The 15,407-nt window shown below is 49.9% G+C and overlaps 1 protein-coding gene across 1 annotated transcript; it reads left to right on the top strand.

The window, feature by feature from the left end:
- The first annotated feature begins 4,148 nt into the window (after positions 1–4,148).
- PKN3 (protein kinase N3) lies at positions 4,149–15,115 on the top strand. The gene is made up of 22 exons (XM_006892486.1): positions 4,149–4,172; positions 5,938–6,175; positions 6,362–6,507; positions 7,113–7,224; positions 7,315–7,442; positions 7,671–7,854; positions 10,051–10,197; positions 10,278–10,387; positions 10,494–10,637; positions 11,057–11,132; positions 11,218–11,383; positions 11,534–11,636; positions 11,752–11,819; positions 12,143–12,206; positions 12,326–12,417; positions 12,785–12,961; positions 13,594–13,656; positions 13,794–13,870; positions 14,228–14,370; positions 14,444–14,551; positions 14,699–14,779; positions 14,903–15,115. Exons 1-22 carry the CDS (start codon positions 4,149–4,151, stop codon positions 15,113–15,115), a joined length of 2,664 nt encoding a protein of 887 aa, XP_006892548.1.
- The last annotated feature ends 292 nt before the right edge of the window (positions 15,116–15,407 follow it).

Genomic DNA, 15,407 nt, shown 5'->3' with positions numbered 1-15,407 from the left:
AGAACCTGTAGGATCTTATTTGGAATTGACATTCTCTATTGTAATTTTGTTCCTGTTTATTTTTAAATTTTCTTTTTGTTTCACTGGAAAGAAAAGATGATGCTCAGTTTTAAACGTTAAAAGTGTACAAGTTGCTTTGTTACAATAAAACTAAATGTGTACACGAGGATTTGATGCTTTTCTCTCAGAACAGAAGACCTCCGGGTTTGACTTGTTTAATATATCATTGTCAACTTTTGTCATCTTAACTCCGTATTTTTTGATGCGCACTTTGCGAGTTGACCTCAGGGCTATGTGGATTGAGTAAAAGAGATTTGAGTCAATATTAAAGACTTCTAACTGGGAAACACTGGGTACAATTTACCATTGGTTTCTGGAAATAATTCACAGCACTGGGGATTTAGATTGTATAAAACTCAAGATTTTAGTATGTGTACCCTTGATTTTTATCTCAAATTGGCGGTTTTTACTAAAATGGCCCTTTCTTTCTTGGATGTAATGATAATAGTGCCTGCCACCACTATCAGACCTGGTGCTCTAATGTGGAGGCACGCTGGGCAGTTGCTGCCATGTCTTCACTGGCACTGTAATGTGGTGATGTGCCTCAGAAGACAGCCACTGAGTCCATGTTGGTGGTGAGAAACTCAGGAGTACCTGTCTCAAATACCAGCTCTCCATAAAGTTAGCAAATGAGACATTTATGTGAATCTGGGTAAACACTGCTCAGTCTGCTAAATGCCATTGTGCATAAAGTAATTTTTGAGAAGCTACCTAATACATAAGCTTTTTTAATGCTGTAAAATAAAGTAGCTAAATCAATGCCACTTATGTTTTCAGAGATGAATCAACAGCTAGCCTGGTTTAATTCAAAGCTTTTGATGTATAAAACTTTTTAAATGGAATTATTCCATCAAGAGGCAAAGTGTAACAAAACTTGTTTAGATGGATAGTATGTAATTTCTCTGCACAGGTCTTTATATTTAGTATATACATCACTGTACCAGTCAGGAATCTTGCTCCAATAAAGGAACATAAAGATTTTTTTTTTGACTGGGGTCATTCTCCTTGTTTTGTAGAGAAATGTCACTTGCTTTTGGATTTTGATTGTGGTAAGCTCTTTAGGCTTTTGGTGTAAGTGACTGGGTGAGGGTGGAGGTTGTGGGGAAACTGCAGACAGTTACACATGAAAAGTTTGAGTCATAATTTTAAAGAAGCTGCACTGCAATCCCAGAGGTATGTGGTTGAAATCCACGAGATGCTATGCTGGAGGAGGGGCAATCTTCTGTATTAGATTTGACAGTACATACACAAAAAAAATAGTAAACTTTTTAAAGTGTAAAATGGGATGGTAGTAAATGAGGCTTTTTAGAAAACATTTTCCATATTTAAAATATTTGTTTAAAACTACCCTCTGGGTAAGCTTGTGATTTTATCTTCATTTACTGCAGCTGGGAGTTTTGTTGGGTAGGTTGTACATGTAGACAGATTTAGTGCTGAGAAAGTGGGAGTAAGTTTACCCCAACTTTGGGTCCTACAGATGCAGTAGAATGCTAGGCTTTGAAAGCAAAGAGGCTATGTGAGCAAAGGAGCTAGGCAGGCAACTTTGGCTAGTAGGAGAATAGCTTCCTGACCAGTTACAATGAGAGTTTGAGTTAAGAAAGACTTCATGCACATGGATATAGGAAAAGGCTGATTGGCTCAAATCCTCTTTGCTACAAGGGATTTTTTTTTAAAGAAAAGTCATGATCTGGAATGGAATGTTAATTGGTATATTATAAGGACAGTAATTTGTAGTATGTCCTATTAGGTCTTCTATTCCAGACTTTCCCTACAAATTTAAGCTACTGGTTTCACCAGTGATGCCCTGATTTCAAGTAAAAGGTTGGGTTCTCCCATATGTGCCAGCCCACCCACCATTGCCATCCTGTGGATTTGGACTTAGGGTAAATCCACTGGGATTCTAACGGTTCTGGGTTTCCATTCTATGTCCTGTGCTGTTTCATTATGGGCTTGCTGGTTGCTAACTCAAACCCTTTTGGGTTTCCAAGGTTGTAAATTGCATGGGAGGAGTTGTAGAGCCATTATTGCATTGGGTTAGTGATGGACTAACCTATGGATAGAAACTGATCCTGACTCTTCACAATCTGTACCATGCTTAAAAAGCTGTAACTGCAGTTACTGTCCATCTTCTACATTCCATCCAACTCCAGCTCTTGAATAGCCCACAGGCTAGCTGGACTTGCTTGGTGTTTGGTTGACAGATTTATTTGCTTCTCTTGTGTTAGGCTCTTAACTCCTAGAAAACCCAAATCCACTGCTAAAGTGGCTTCACTAGAAAGCATTGCATCATATTAGGTCAGTGTAAACTTTCATCTGCCTCTTAAGTGGAGCAGCTGGTGTGTTTGATGAACTTTAATAGTCCACACTGCCACTTGATTGCCATCAAGTTGAGCACAACTCAGTGACCCTATGACACTAGGAGTCCTAAAAGTCTTGGTTTTAAAAATTCTGAGTAATTCTGGATTAATTTTGTAATCTTCCGTTTACTGGTACCAGTTGCTGTAGAACAGCTTTGTTTTTAAATTTTTTATCATTTACAACAGGGTTTCACTTGGTCTCTAAAACGTGTTTGACTTTCCTGCTCTATTCAGTTTTGCTATGAACCCCTCCTGCCATTTGCAAATAGGGTTTTTTTTGCAAACGATTTCCTGAAGGCTGGGACAGACAGGTTTAGAACATGCGTAACTAGCCATTCCGTTTGTTTAGAGATGTTGCTAGTCTTTAGTTTTTTAATACATGATTGTACCTTTTTATTAATTTTATTTTTTTCCCCTGTGTGTACCGTCAAATCAGATCTAACTGGTACAGGAGGAGATTGTCCCTCCTCCAGCAGAGCATCTGGTGGTTTCAAACTGCATGCCTCTGGGATTGCAGTGTGATTGTACCTTTGAAGTTAGGAAAATTTTAGCAGGTCAAGAAAAGGACTGCTTCTCCACAAGTAAAACAAGAATAATGAGAAAGTGAAAAGTGTCAGTTTGGGACATTGTACTCAGGGACTGACGTTTGTTTGCAATGCTTTGAAGAAAAGTTCAGTGTGCTAGAAAAGAAGGGATAGTGTTGGTCCCCTAGGAAGTTTTTGATGCCTTCTGATTGATGGTACAATCACTTCTTTGGAGAGCTGGATGCACTATCCACAAGATGTTGAATATGATCTTGAGTTAACCTAACAATCAACAGTCCCATGAATTGTCAGACACCAACTTTTTGGTCTGACCTCATCCATTAACTTAGATTGGTGACAGTTTTTCTTTTGTCAAACATTAGGATAGAGAGGTGAATGGATTTTGCTTGAATCCTGAGTTTTTCCCTTTGGTGATAGGGAGGCAGTGAAATATTTCACAGCAAGTTCAGAGAAACATCTTGAGCTTTTATTTCAAATAATTCAGCTTCTTGGCTGCAGAAAGTGGATAAATGGTTCTAGAAGTCGGAAACACCCTCTTAAGGAGAGTGAGATTACCGATTTAGCTTTCAGAAGGCAGCAATAGTCCATCAAGTCAAAAAAGTAGTATTAAATGTCAGTCTTTCTAAAAGTGTGCTGGTTGGCCTGATGGATGCCACTATTGGACAAGTTGTGAGAGTTAAGGCGAGTTTTATTAAAGGGTTTATTAAACCTATGGACTGCTGTCAAGCTGAAACCCTTTATGCTCAGAAAATATGGATAATTAACAATAACATTCAGCTCAACTTGATCGCTTACTCTGTGTCTATAACTAGCAACCTTGTACCAAGGAGTCTCCCCATTTGGGTCGGCCTGAGTGCCCAGCTCAGTAACGCTAAGGAACCAGGTGAGTGAAGTGCTGTTTTGTGCCTTTCATTCTCAGGCTTGGGGTCACTGCACAGAGCAGGAACTGAGGCCTCAGAAGAGGCTGTGGGGGCTCGAGTTTCAGCGGTGGGATCTGCGCGCGGCACCTGCACGGCCGAGAGGCGGCGCTCATTCGAAGGTCTCCAAAAAACCAACGGATCCCGGGAGGGGGCGCCCGATCCCGCTTTTGCACCACTTCCCGGGAAGTTTCAAGTTTGAAAGTCCTGAAAGAGGGGCCGGAGCTTCCGGAACCGGAGTGGTGGAGAGGAGGGGCCCGAGCAGTGCCATGGAGGAAGGGGCGTCGCGACAGGTGACCTGCACAGAGGGGCCTGGGTGGGGGACGAAAGCAGCGCTCGGCGCGGGGGAACGGCAGGCCATGCGTCCCAAGCACCTCCCTTAAATCAGCGTCCTTACCCCTCCATCGACCCTCCCTAACCTTCGCCCTGCGCCCTGTTACATCCTCGCAGCGAAAACCTGAGTACAAGGGTTGTCATTTCAAGTCCTGGGAAATTTCCCTAAAATTAGCCACTAGATAAACAGCCTGTGCTCTGGCCGGTGCGTCTGAATTCAGTCAAGGACATTTGGGAGGGCCCCAAAGGTTTCTAGAGTCGATTCTTCCAGTTGGGACGCCAAAGCCAATGCGCATTAGCTCAGAAAGCAAAGAAGGTCTGTCTGGGGATAAAGGGGTACGTACACGTGGAGAGGGACCCTAGGAGGGGCCCTCACCGAGCTCCAGAGAAGCTCCGCAGGAGAGTGTCGGCTAGCGGAGTCGCCTAGTCCAGCGCTCCCGGGTGGAACCGCATACAGGTTCCAGCCCTAGACCGAGGGGTGGCGGGGTTCCAGCTCAGAGCTGGAACATTGGGTGTGCATGGGTCCAGGAGGCCAAGGCTGTGTTTACGTCGTCGGTTATTGGGAAGATGTTCCAGCACAGAACAATTGGAAAGGTGCGTAAGTTAGTGCCCAGAGCAGACAAGACTAGTAAAGATGTTGAGGGCCGAGGGACCCTAGGCAGAGACTACTTGAGCACTATCACCTAGGGCACCCCGTCTCACTGCCTTCCTCTGAAGCCCTGCAGTTTAGTCCAGCGGTGGCTTGTACACATTTTCCAGTTTCCTGTGAGCCTCCGCCCAGCAGCCGGGTGACTCAGGACGCTGGTGGCCAGGCCCCCAGCTCCATGGGATCTTTGTTTGCTCAGGCCTTTGGCTCTGGACTGCTTGCCTAGGGCGGTCAGAGGATTTCCTGAGCCTCGCCCCTGCCCTCTAGAACCTGGCGGACCCAGTGGGCTCAGGGCAAGCCTTGGATTGGGTCCTTGAAACTGGTGGCTACCCCTTACACTGGGCTCAAGAGATGGAGGGACGAAAGGTAAGGTGAGGGTGGTGTGTAGAGTGCCCTGCAAGTGTCGTTACTAGCTACCCTTGCCTGAGGTCAGCTTTGGCATCAGTTGGCTTCAGATGGCCTCTGGGAAAGAGTTTTTCCTCTTCCTTGCTTCAGCCTGAGGTTAAGTAGGAAGGGAGCTTCCTCCTTTGCCCAGGAGCCGATCTGGGAATGGACCCTTAGCACGTCCCTCAGTTCTTCTGTGCTTCTGCTTTGCTGCCTCTTCCTCAGACCTCTGACAGCCTTTTCCTAGAAAATTTGGCACAACACTCTTTCCTCCACCCTGGATCCCCGATACAGAAAGAGTGGCCTGACTTGGGATGGCTAGCTGGGAGAGGCTGAGGCCGACGAGGTGGTAGCATCTCCTTTGGGTTATAATCTTGGGCAAATTACCTCTCTTTGTTTCCTCATCTGTAAAACAGGAATACTAACTGCACATACCTTGTGGGGTTGCTGTAAGGATTGTGAAATTAGTACATGTAAAGCTTTTAGGACAGGAGTCAGCACCCAACAAGCACCATCTAAGGAGGGTGAAGCCGGATAAGGGCCTTTTAGGCACCATCTTTCTGAGGGATACTGAGTCCTAAAGTCAGAGAAGCTTCTCAAGCCCTGTATTTGTCCTGAGTACTGTTTACTCTTCTCTCTCACTCTGGCAGCTGATGTAAGGGCTCCCTGGCATGAAAATCTCTTCCTTTCTGCAGCCTGGGACAGGCCAGCGGCCGCCAGAGGATGAGAAAGAGCAGATCCGCCAGGCCATCCAGAAGGAGTTGAAGATCAAGGAGGGCATGGAGAAGCTAAGGCGTGTGGCCATAGACCGCCGCCACCTGGGTCACGTGCAGCAACTACTGAGGTCCTCCAACCGCCGCCTGGAGCAGCTGCATGAGGACCTTCGGGCGCTGCATGCTCACATCACACCTGGCCCCGGGTCTGGGCTAGCTGGTGAGTGTGGCATGTGAGCAGACCCCTCGTGATGAGGAGGCACTGGACTGAGCTGGGTCCTGGGTTTTACCTCTGATCACTCCTAGGAACAGGTATCCTCTGATGATGCCTCTCAACAACGGAGAAAAAGAGGAGAGATCTAGGATCTGAATGAGGTGTTCATGTACCCACATTCCCTGTGCACAGAATCTGCAGCTTCAGCACTCCGACCTTGGGCGGAGCAACCAAGGGCTCGGCGCCTGGAAGTTCTTCGGAAGCAGCTGGAGGTGGAGCTCAAAGTAAAGCAGGGGGCTGAGAACATGACCCACACATGTGCCAGTGGCACCCCCAAGGTGAGGCCCCTGGGGTCTGATAGGGGAGTTCTAGCTTTCAGTTTGCTGAGAGGACTCTTAGAGGAGGTGTCATTCCAGGTAGTTCCTAATCTGATGAGAAGATGCAGCCCAGCCCATAATGGAGACTTGGCCCAGCCTTAAGTCTGATGGAGGAGGCAGGGTCCAAATTCCAGTTTGGTGGAATGGTTATGACTCTAACCTCTGGTCCTCAAGGAGCATATAACTCTGATCCAGCTTGGGTCCTTACTCTGGTGGCCCATTCCCACCTTTGGGCATGACAGAAACTGAACCCTAGTCCATGTCTTACAGAAAGAGGTTAGCCTTGGTTCAAATATAATAACAGAGTAGCTTAGCATCAATCCTGGTCTGAGAGGAGACTTGACCCCCAACCTTCCCTGGTCTTATAGGGGAGACTCCGCACCAAACCTGATCTAATGGGGCACTTGGCTCCAACTCCTGGTCTAATGGGGAGACACTTTTTAAAATTTTATTTTATTTATCTTTTTTTAATTGATATTTTAGTGAAAGTATACAGAAAACTTGGATTTCCATTCATTCATTGTTACCTTTGATCTCAGTCCTAGTCTGCTGTTATGACCCCACAGGAAAGGAAAATCGTGGCAGCTGTCAAGCAGATGCTGCGGGACAGCCAGCTGAAGGTGGCCCTGCTGCAGATGAAGATCAGTAGCCTGGAAGCCAGTGGGTCGCCTGAGCCAAGTGAGAACCTGTGACCTGGGGATGAGCAGGGCAGAGCAGGGCAGGGACCTGAAGACCTGGAAGGATCCTGCCTGGCCTCATCCCCTCCAGGTCCTGAATTGCTGGCAGAGGAGCTACGGCATCGACGTCGCATTGAAGCTGCTGTGGCTGAGGGTGCTAAGAATGTGGTGAAGTTGCTCAGTGGCCGGCGAGCACAGGACCGAAAGGCTCTGGCTGAGGTCAGATCATGACCCCCCTCCTTTCTTCCTGCTCCTTTCCAAGAGTCAGCTTGTTCCTCTATCTCCTTCCTTCTATACCAGATGTGGAAGTGCAAATGAGGAAGTAAGAGGAAGTAAGAGACACATTATGTCCAGACCTCATGCTGGCAGATGTCTCAAGGTGGGTTGGATGACTGTGCCCACTTCCTGTGCTCCATGGGCCGGCCCTGTCTCTCCCTGTACCTGCAGGCTCAGGCCCAGCTCCAGGAGTCCTCCCAGAAACTGGACCTCCTGCGCCTGGCCTTGGAGCAGCTGCTGGAGGGGCTGCCTCCTGCCCACCCACTGCGTGGCAGTGTGGCCCGGGAGCTGCAGACGGCTGTTCCGGGGAACCTTCAGCCTTCTGGGACACTTGTGAAGCCCACCACTTTGACAGGTAGCCGGAGGCCACCCCCTTCAGGGCTCCCCTCCTCTTACATGAAGGAACCTTGGCAGGGAAGGACTTGGGAGAAGAGTTCCAATCCTGGGCCTACCCACCACTCTCATGTGGTCTTGCTCAACTGACATCCCTCTCTCAACTTTGATTTATCCATCTGTGAGATGGGACAGTAGCACTCATCTCACAGGGTTCCTGTGAAAAGTCAGTTGCACGTAAAATGCAAAAAACATGGTGCCTGGCACGGCCAGCATTTGCTCAGTATTACTGCTATTTAAATCAGTAGCCACTGTAATGGTTAAAGTGCTGATGTTGGGAAATTCACAATCTTAGAGGTCTTGATTCCTAGTCCTGGGTAGCTTGGACGATTAGAAAGTTAATTCTTATCCAGAGCTAAGTTCTGTCTCCTTGTAGCAACAGCCAAGTCACAATTGATAAATGATAGAGCAATGACTTTGAAGGGAACTCTGGTGACCTAGTGGTAAGAAACTGCACTGCCTGTAATCCCAGAGGTGTGCAGTTCAAATCCACCAGATGCTCTGCTCGAGAAGTAGGGACAATCTTCTCCTGTACCAGTCAGATCTGATTTGACGGTACACACAAAAAAAATTAATAAAATAAAATAAATTTTTTAAAAAACCACAAAACTGCACTGCCAACCCAAAGGCTCACAGTTTGAATCCCCCAGCCATTCTGAGTGAGAAAAATGGGTATTGTCTTCCCATATGATTGACTGCCTCTGAGAACCTGCTGGAGGGTCATCTATGAGTCTGTTCTGTCTCAATGGCAAATAAAGTCTTTATTGTTGATGGCAATTTGCCATCAACAATAAAGACTTTGAATGCCTGAGATTCCCACCGGGGATATAATGTGAACTAAAGCTTAGCCCCCACCTGCATTGTCAGTGCAGGCAGACAGGCCACACTGTTGTGAGCTGAGCTGAAATTGGGATGTACTAGGGTTGGACAGGATCCCTCACATGACCTTGATCTGAGAATGCTTCCTAAAGGAGATGATGTCTGAAATTGGTCTTGAAGGATGTGTGAAAGTTACCAGAGTAGACATGTTGGGAACTTATGGTAAAGGGAATTCATGTTGAGTACCATCGATTTGGAACTGACTGATAGATGACCCTCCAGAGGGTTTCAGAGGCAGTATAGCAATCGTACAGGAGATTGCCCATCCTTCTCCCACAGAGCAGCTGTTAAAAAATCCTGTCATTGGGGAGCTCTGGTGGCCTAGTGGCAAGAAGCTGCACTGCAATCCCAGAGATATGTGGTTTGAATCCATCAGATGCTCTGCCGGAGAAGGAGGAGCCATCTGTCCTCCTGTACCAGTCAGATTCAATTTGACGGTACACACACACAGAAAATAATAATAAAAAAAAATCCTGTCATTCAGTTAGGACACCTGCCTCTTGGCTGCATGCCCCATTTCCTTTCACCATCCTTCCTGACATGGTCTTCCCACCTTTGGCACCTCTGCATGTACTCCCCAGGCCTGGACTCTATAAATGGTGTCCCTTAGGTCCAGTCTATATGCTCAGAATCTGCTTGATTCCCACCTTCTTTTTTTAAAAATTTATTATTATTAATTTTAATGAAAATTTAGAGAGATTTTGGATTTTCATTCATTCATTGTTATACTTTTCTCCCTGCCCCCTCCCTTCCAGTTTGTCCCTTTTTAAAAAAAAATTAATTTTATTGGAAGTTTACAGAGACTTAGGGTTTCCAGTCATTCATTGTTGCATGATTCCCACTTTCTTGAGAGTTAAAGCTGGAAGGGCCTTTAAAAGGAACCCACACATACCACACCTATTTTGAGAGGAAGGGCAGAGCTGGGGTTCATTAGCACTGAATAGATGGGGAAACAGAGGCCCAAGGAGGAAGTGGGACAGGAAGCCAGGCCTCCAACATGCTATCCTAAGCTCTAGGCCCAAAGTCCTGGGCCTCTCATTATGTGCTGTATCTCTATGGGTCTGGGCTGAGGTCTAAGCCTCTGGCTCCCCTCCTGTGTGTCCTTTCTACCTCTGGCACATAGAGGGGGTGTCAAATGGATTTTCCCAATTTCAAGGATGGCAGGCGACTGTTAAGCCTGAGTGCGCTGGGTCTGAGTTCAGCTGCCTTGAGGAGAAGCTGCTTCTTGGGGTCCCCTGGTGATGATGGAGGGATGACATCTCCCCGTGCCTTCCCACAGGGATGCTGCAGGTCCGCCTCCTGGGCTGTGAGCAGGTGCTGACTGCTGTGCCTGGACGCTCTCCAGCCGCTGCCCTGGCTGGCAGTCCCTCTGAAGGCTGGCTTTGGGCCAGGGCCAAACAGCAACGTGGTGGGGGCGAACTGGCCAGTGAGTAGGGGACATCAGATAGAAGGGTGCAGCAGGGAATTCTGCTCACAGAATTCTGAGCCCTGCCTCTGGCCCTGTAGGTGAAGTGCTTGCTGTGCTGAAGGTAGACAATCGTATTGTGGGTCAGACAGGCTGGGGCCCAGTGGCCAAGCAGTCCTGGGACCAGACCTTTGACATTCCCCTGGAGCAGGTAAGCCTGACCTTGTGAAGTCAGGGGTACCCGTGGGCCCTACTGTGAAAGGCTGACTGGGGCTGGTTCTGTAACCCCATCGCCAACCTGGCACTGTCTGATTTAGGCCCGTGAGCTGGAGATTGGGGTGCATTGGCGGGACTGGCGGCAGCTGTGTGGTGTGGCCTTCCTGAGGCTCGAGGACTTTCTGGACAATGCCTGTCACCAGCTGTCCCTCAGCTTGGTGCCCCAGGGGCTGCTCTTTGCTGAGGTACTTACTGATGCCTGCCCTTTGACCTTGCAGGTCACAGGCTCCATCAGAGCTAAAAGAACCTTCATAACTATGTGAACACCACACCTAAGTGGGAAAGTGGAGGTCCAGAGAGAGGTGGCCTTCAAGGATGCAGGATTCCCAGCCCCACTGTGGCGGGGGCACTGCAGGGCAGTTAGGGCACCTGCATCCCTGTCCTGGCTCTGTCTTGCCTCATGGGTGACTCCAGACAAGGATCTCTTTTCTGGCCTCAGTTTCTCACTAGGACCAATGAGGACATCAGTTCCATCTCTCTGAGCCTTCTGGGTCTTGCATTCATTGTAATTTGGGGCTTAGGCTGGGCTGCTGGAAGCCACGGTGGTATACCCTGGCTGTTAGGATAGAGAGGATTGGTCCTAGCTCTGCCCTTGTTCCCACAGGTGACCTTCTGTGACCCCGTCATTGAGAGGAGGCCTCGGCTACAGAGGCAGAAACGCATTTTCTCCAAACGCAGAGGTGAGGATGCACTAGGGCTATGCAAGTAGGGAGCAGGGCTAGCCCAATGGGGACCCCAAAACTGAGCCCCCCTTTTGCTCCTCAGGCCAGGATTTCCTGAGGGCTTCCCAGATGAACCTCAGCATGCTGGCCTGGGGGCGCTTGGTCAAGCTGCTGCCCCCCTGCAGGTCCCCAAGCACCATCAGCCCCTCTAGAGGCTGCCCCCAGACCCCAGCCATACCCCAGGGGGCTGCCAATCCTGCCTCCCCCAGGTGAGGACCCCCTTTGCCCCAGCTTTGCTCATCTCTCCAGGTTCAGTTTGTGTATATCAGTCTTCAGCTGTCCTGTTTGTCTCTCTGCATGGCTGTGTGTCTGTCCCTCCTAGCCATTCCATCGGCCATGTATCCTTGTCCTCCCCACAGTAACTTCCCACCCAGGAAAGCCCCCTTGGGAGAAGAGACAAAACCCCCTCCAAAACCCCCCCGCATCTACCTGCCCCAGGAGCCCACCCCCGAGGAGATTCCGGTGAGGGGTAGGAGGAGCGCCAAACTGCAGCCCCTGGGGACTGGGATGGTGGGAGACACAGCAGGGAGTGGAGGAAGGAAGCCCAGATGAGTCCTGAGCCCCTCTTCTCTCACAGTGCACTAAGCGCCCCCACATGGAGCCTAGGATGAGATTTGAAGTACCCTCTGCAACCTCATCCAGCAGGTATGCGCAGTGGAGGTGTTTACTCCCTTACTTAAGCATTTGTTCATTCAGTCACTCGCCACTCTGATGGTCCTTGGTGTATCCATGGCTTGGTGTCATAAGTTCTTACTCACTGAGCCCACATTATTTAGTTCTAGCTGTATGCCAGTCTTTAGGAAATTGCTGTCCAGGATAATACCCCCTCACCCAAAGGGCTTTCTAGCCTGTTCCTCAAACTCCATAGGCGGGGACAGCTCAGAAGTGGCCCTGGAGGGTTTGGAGGGGCTCCTGGTGGAGGCCCAGCCATTGTCCCAGAGTTTTCCTGTGCCTTTGCTCTCTTACAGGAAACCCCCCCGGCTTCAGGACTTCCGCTGCTTGGCTGTGCTGGGCCGCGGGCACTTTGGAAAGGTAGTGGGCTAAGGAGGCGGCAGGACACTGGGGATGTGTGGGGGCAGTGGTTTGAGGAAGTGAAGGGTTGGGGGTTTTCCCTGCACTGTTCACTTGAGCCCTTCACTCTCTGCCCCCAGGTCCTTCTGGTCCAATTCAAGGGGACAGGAAAATATTACGCCATCAAAGCGTTAAAGAAGCGGAAGGTGCTAGACCGGGATGAGATAGAGAGGTGATTTGCCTTCTCCACGCACCTGGCCCCAGGGGTCACTCTGGATGGCTGAGACCAAGGCCATGGGCACCCAGAACATAGCTGGAGGTTCTGGGCTTTGGACAGGTGACTCTGCTCAGGTTAAGGTGCAGGCTTTGGGGAAGCCAGGTCTGGGTTTTCTTTTTAGTTATTAACTGTAGGCCCTTGAGCAGGGTACTGATGGTTATGTGGGATTGAGGACTCACATGATTCCTGGTAATATAGAAGCCACCATCACTGTGCTCATCAGGCCTTTTGAGGACCCAGGGAGCCAGAGGTGTCACGTGGGTGGCAGGGTGCAGCCAGTGGAGCTTATTGTTCCATTGAAGACCCACGCCCTGCCTTACAGCTTGTACTGCGAGAAGCGGATCTTAGAGGCCGTGGGCCGCGCTGGGCACCCCTTCCTGCTCTCCCTCTTTGCCTGTTTCCAAACCCCCAGCCACACCTGTTTCGTGACCGAGTTTGCACCCGGGGGAGACCTTATGATGCAGATTCACGAGGATGTCTTCTCTGAGCCCCAAGCCCGGTGGGTCGCTCGCCCTCTTCCCTGCTTCTACTTTCCCTACCCAGACCTCTTCCTTCTGTTTCCTTCAGGCACCAAAAGTCAGCAGAAGAGGAATTAGAGACCATGGTTCAAATCCTGGCTCCAGCTCTCATAGCATGTGTGACCCATGTCCTCATTTTATGTATGAATTTGGCTAGTAGTATTTCATAGAATTGTTGCCTAGATGAGAATAACAAATTGCCTAGCACAGAGTGGGCACAGGAAACACCACAGTGAACGGCACCTGGAGCTGTAAGCTTTACCTTCGAGAATGCAGGCTCTGATTTGGGAAGGCCTGAGTTCACCTGGGCAGGTCACTGACCTGGCCACTCTGATCCTTATCTGAAAATTAGGCATGATGAGTATGAACTTCAGGGGCTGTGTGCACAGCCCCCTGGCACAGCTTAAAAGCCTAGGAAGGGTAGGGTGTTAGTGGCTAGTAACCTTGGCATAATTGTCTGGAGGTGTTCCCAACCCAGGCATGAGGTTTATCTGTCTCCATCACCCATATGTGCCTCTGACCAAGATTATCAAAGAGGTCCCCAGGCCATACCATCCTAAAGCCTTCCTTCCTCATGCCCTGAAGTTCTGAACTCTCCCCTGCACTCCCCAAGGTTCTACCTGGCCTGTGTGGTCCTGGGGCTGCAATTCTTACACGAAAAGAAGATCATTTACAGGTAACTTGTAGGGTGAGCATTGGGGTGAGATGAGCAGGGAACAGTTGCGGATCTATCTCGGGCTATTCCTGAATCAGGTTGCTGTCCTCTGGACCTTGGCCTTTCTCAAACCCTGTGATCTGTCCCCTTTTTCTCAGGGACCTGAAGTTGGACAACCTCCTGCTAGATGCCCAGGGGTTCCTGAAGATTGCAGACTTTGGGCTGTGTAAGGAAGGTAGGTGCCACAGTACAGGACCCATGCCCAGCCTTATCCACCCAGCCTGGGCAGTAGACAGTGGGTAAGGGGCATCACTCTCACAGTCTGCTCCCCCATTTCCTTCCCCTGGTCTACACTATCCCTTCTTTCCTAGCCCCTAAGGCTCTTAAAAGCAAGACCAACTTAGGCTGCTTTTGACCCGAGAGGGCGAGTCTGTGGTCAGGGCTGGAAGAGGCACTGAGCTGTTTCTATGTGCTCTTGATGCCCTGAGACCCTGGCCTCAGTGGGACTGGTTGGTGGTTCTTACAACAGCAGAGTCAGGTCATTCTGAACAGGACACAATGCAGGTGTCCTATGTGGATGCTGGTTTTGCAGGGATTGGCTTTGGGGACCGGACAAGTACCTTCTGTGGCACCCCGGAATTCCTGGCCCCCGAGGTGCTGACCCAGGAGGCCTACACACGGGCTGTGGACTGGTGGGGGCTGGGTGTGCTGCTCTATGAGATGCTGGTAGGCGAGGTGAGTGCTGGGCTAGGGTGCCTGGGGCCTCCAGGTTGGGCCCCTACAACCTACTGAGGCCTCATCTCCACAGTGCCCATTCCCAGGGGATACCGAGGAGGAGGTTTTTGACAGCATTGTCAACGAAGATGTCCCTTACCCCCGCTTCCTGTCTGTGCAAGCACTTGAGCTCATTCAGAAGGTAAACACTGCAGGGCCCAGGGTCTGGTGGAGAGCTTCTCACAGTCCACACGGCCTCTGTCCCAGGGCCCAGGTTGCTTGGGTGCCTGGGAAGGCAAGCAATCCCTGGGGCTGAACGCCTTCAGCAGGTAACCATCCTTTCTCCCAGCTTCTCCAGAAGTGCCCAGAGAAGCGCCTGGGGGCCAGTGCATGTGATGCTGAGGAGATCAAGGCACAGCCTTTCTTCAGGGTGAGTGGCTGGGGGTGGGAGTGGGGTGAGGGTTGAGGGGCAGGGCCTGGATAGCGTGGGAAAACTCAGAGTGAGCCAAGAGACTTCGACTCTAACCTCAGGACCCTCTATTCTTGGCCTCAGACCACCAACTGGCAGGCCCTGCTTGCCTGCACAGTCCAGCCCCCCTTTGTGCCCACCCTCTGTGGCCCTGCAGACCTGCGCTACTTTGAGGGAGAGTTCACTGGGCTGCCACCTACTCTGACTCCACCTGACCTTCGGAGCCAGCTCACCATCCAACAACAGGCTGTCTTCCGGGACTTTGACTTTGTGTCAGAGCGGTTCCTGGAGCCGTGAGGGTGTCTTCCAGCACCCCTCTCTCCCAGGCTGGCTGGATGTTTTCCAGCCCCACTCCAGAAGCCCTCCTCTGGGGCCCAGTGGTCAAGGAGCCATTGGTTGGCAGCACGGAGCTGCACATCATGGAGTCTGCTGCCCATCATGTATCAATGGGCCACTGCACCCCATCTCTTTCTCTGCTTCTCTACAAGACAGACTAGAAGGGCACTGCAGGCATGTGTGGCTTGTTTTATTTTTTGAATACTTATTTTGATTTATGGATTATTAAATTGATAAAATTGTGCACTGGGAG

Source organism: Elephantulus edwardii, unplaced genomic scaffold (assembly GCF_000299155.1).
Source record: "Elephantulus edwardii isolate Elephantulus edwardi_28Jun2011 unplaced genomic scaffold, EleEdw1.0 scaffold00116, whole genome shotgun sequence".
In the NCBI taxonomy this organism is placed as follows: domain Eukaryota; kingdom Metazoa; phylum Chordata; class Mammalia; order Macroscelidea; family Macroscelididae; genus Elephantulus; species Elephantulus edwardii.
This window is presented reverse-complemented; position numbering and strand designations above follow the sequence as displayed.

What these genes read in the sequence shown, in the direction of transcription:
- PKN3 (XM_006892486.1), top strand. Translation starts at nt 4,149, where the DNA reads ATGGAGGAAGGGGCGTCGCGACAG. An exon ending in CCCCGGGTCTGGGCTAGCTG is followed by an intron (nt 6,176 to 6,361) that starts GTGAGTGTGGCA and finishes CCCTGTGCACAG; the next exon opens with AATCTGCAGCTTCAGCACTC. An exon ending in GACCGGGATGAGATAGAGAG is followed by an intron (nt 12,418 to 12,784) that starts GTGATTTGCCTT and finishes CCTGCCTTACAG; the next exon opens with CTTGTACTGCGAGAAGCGGA.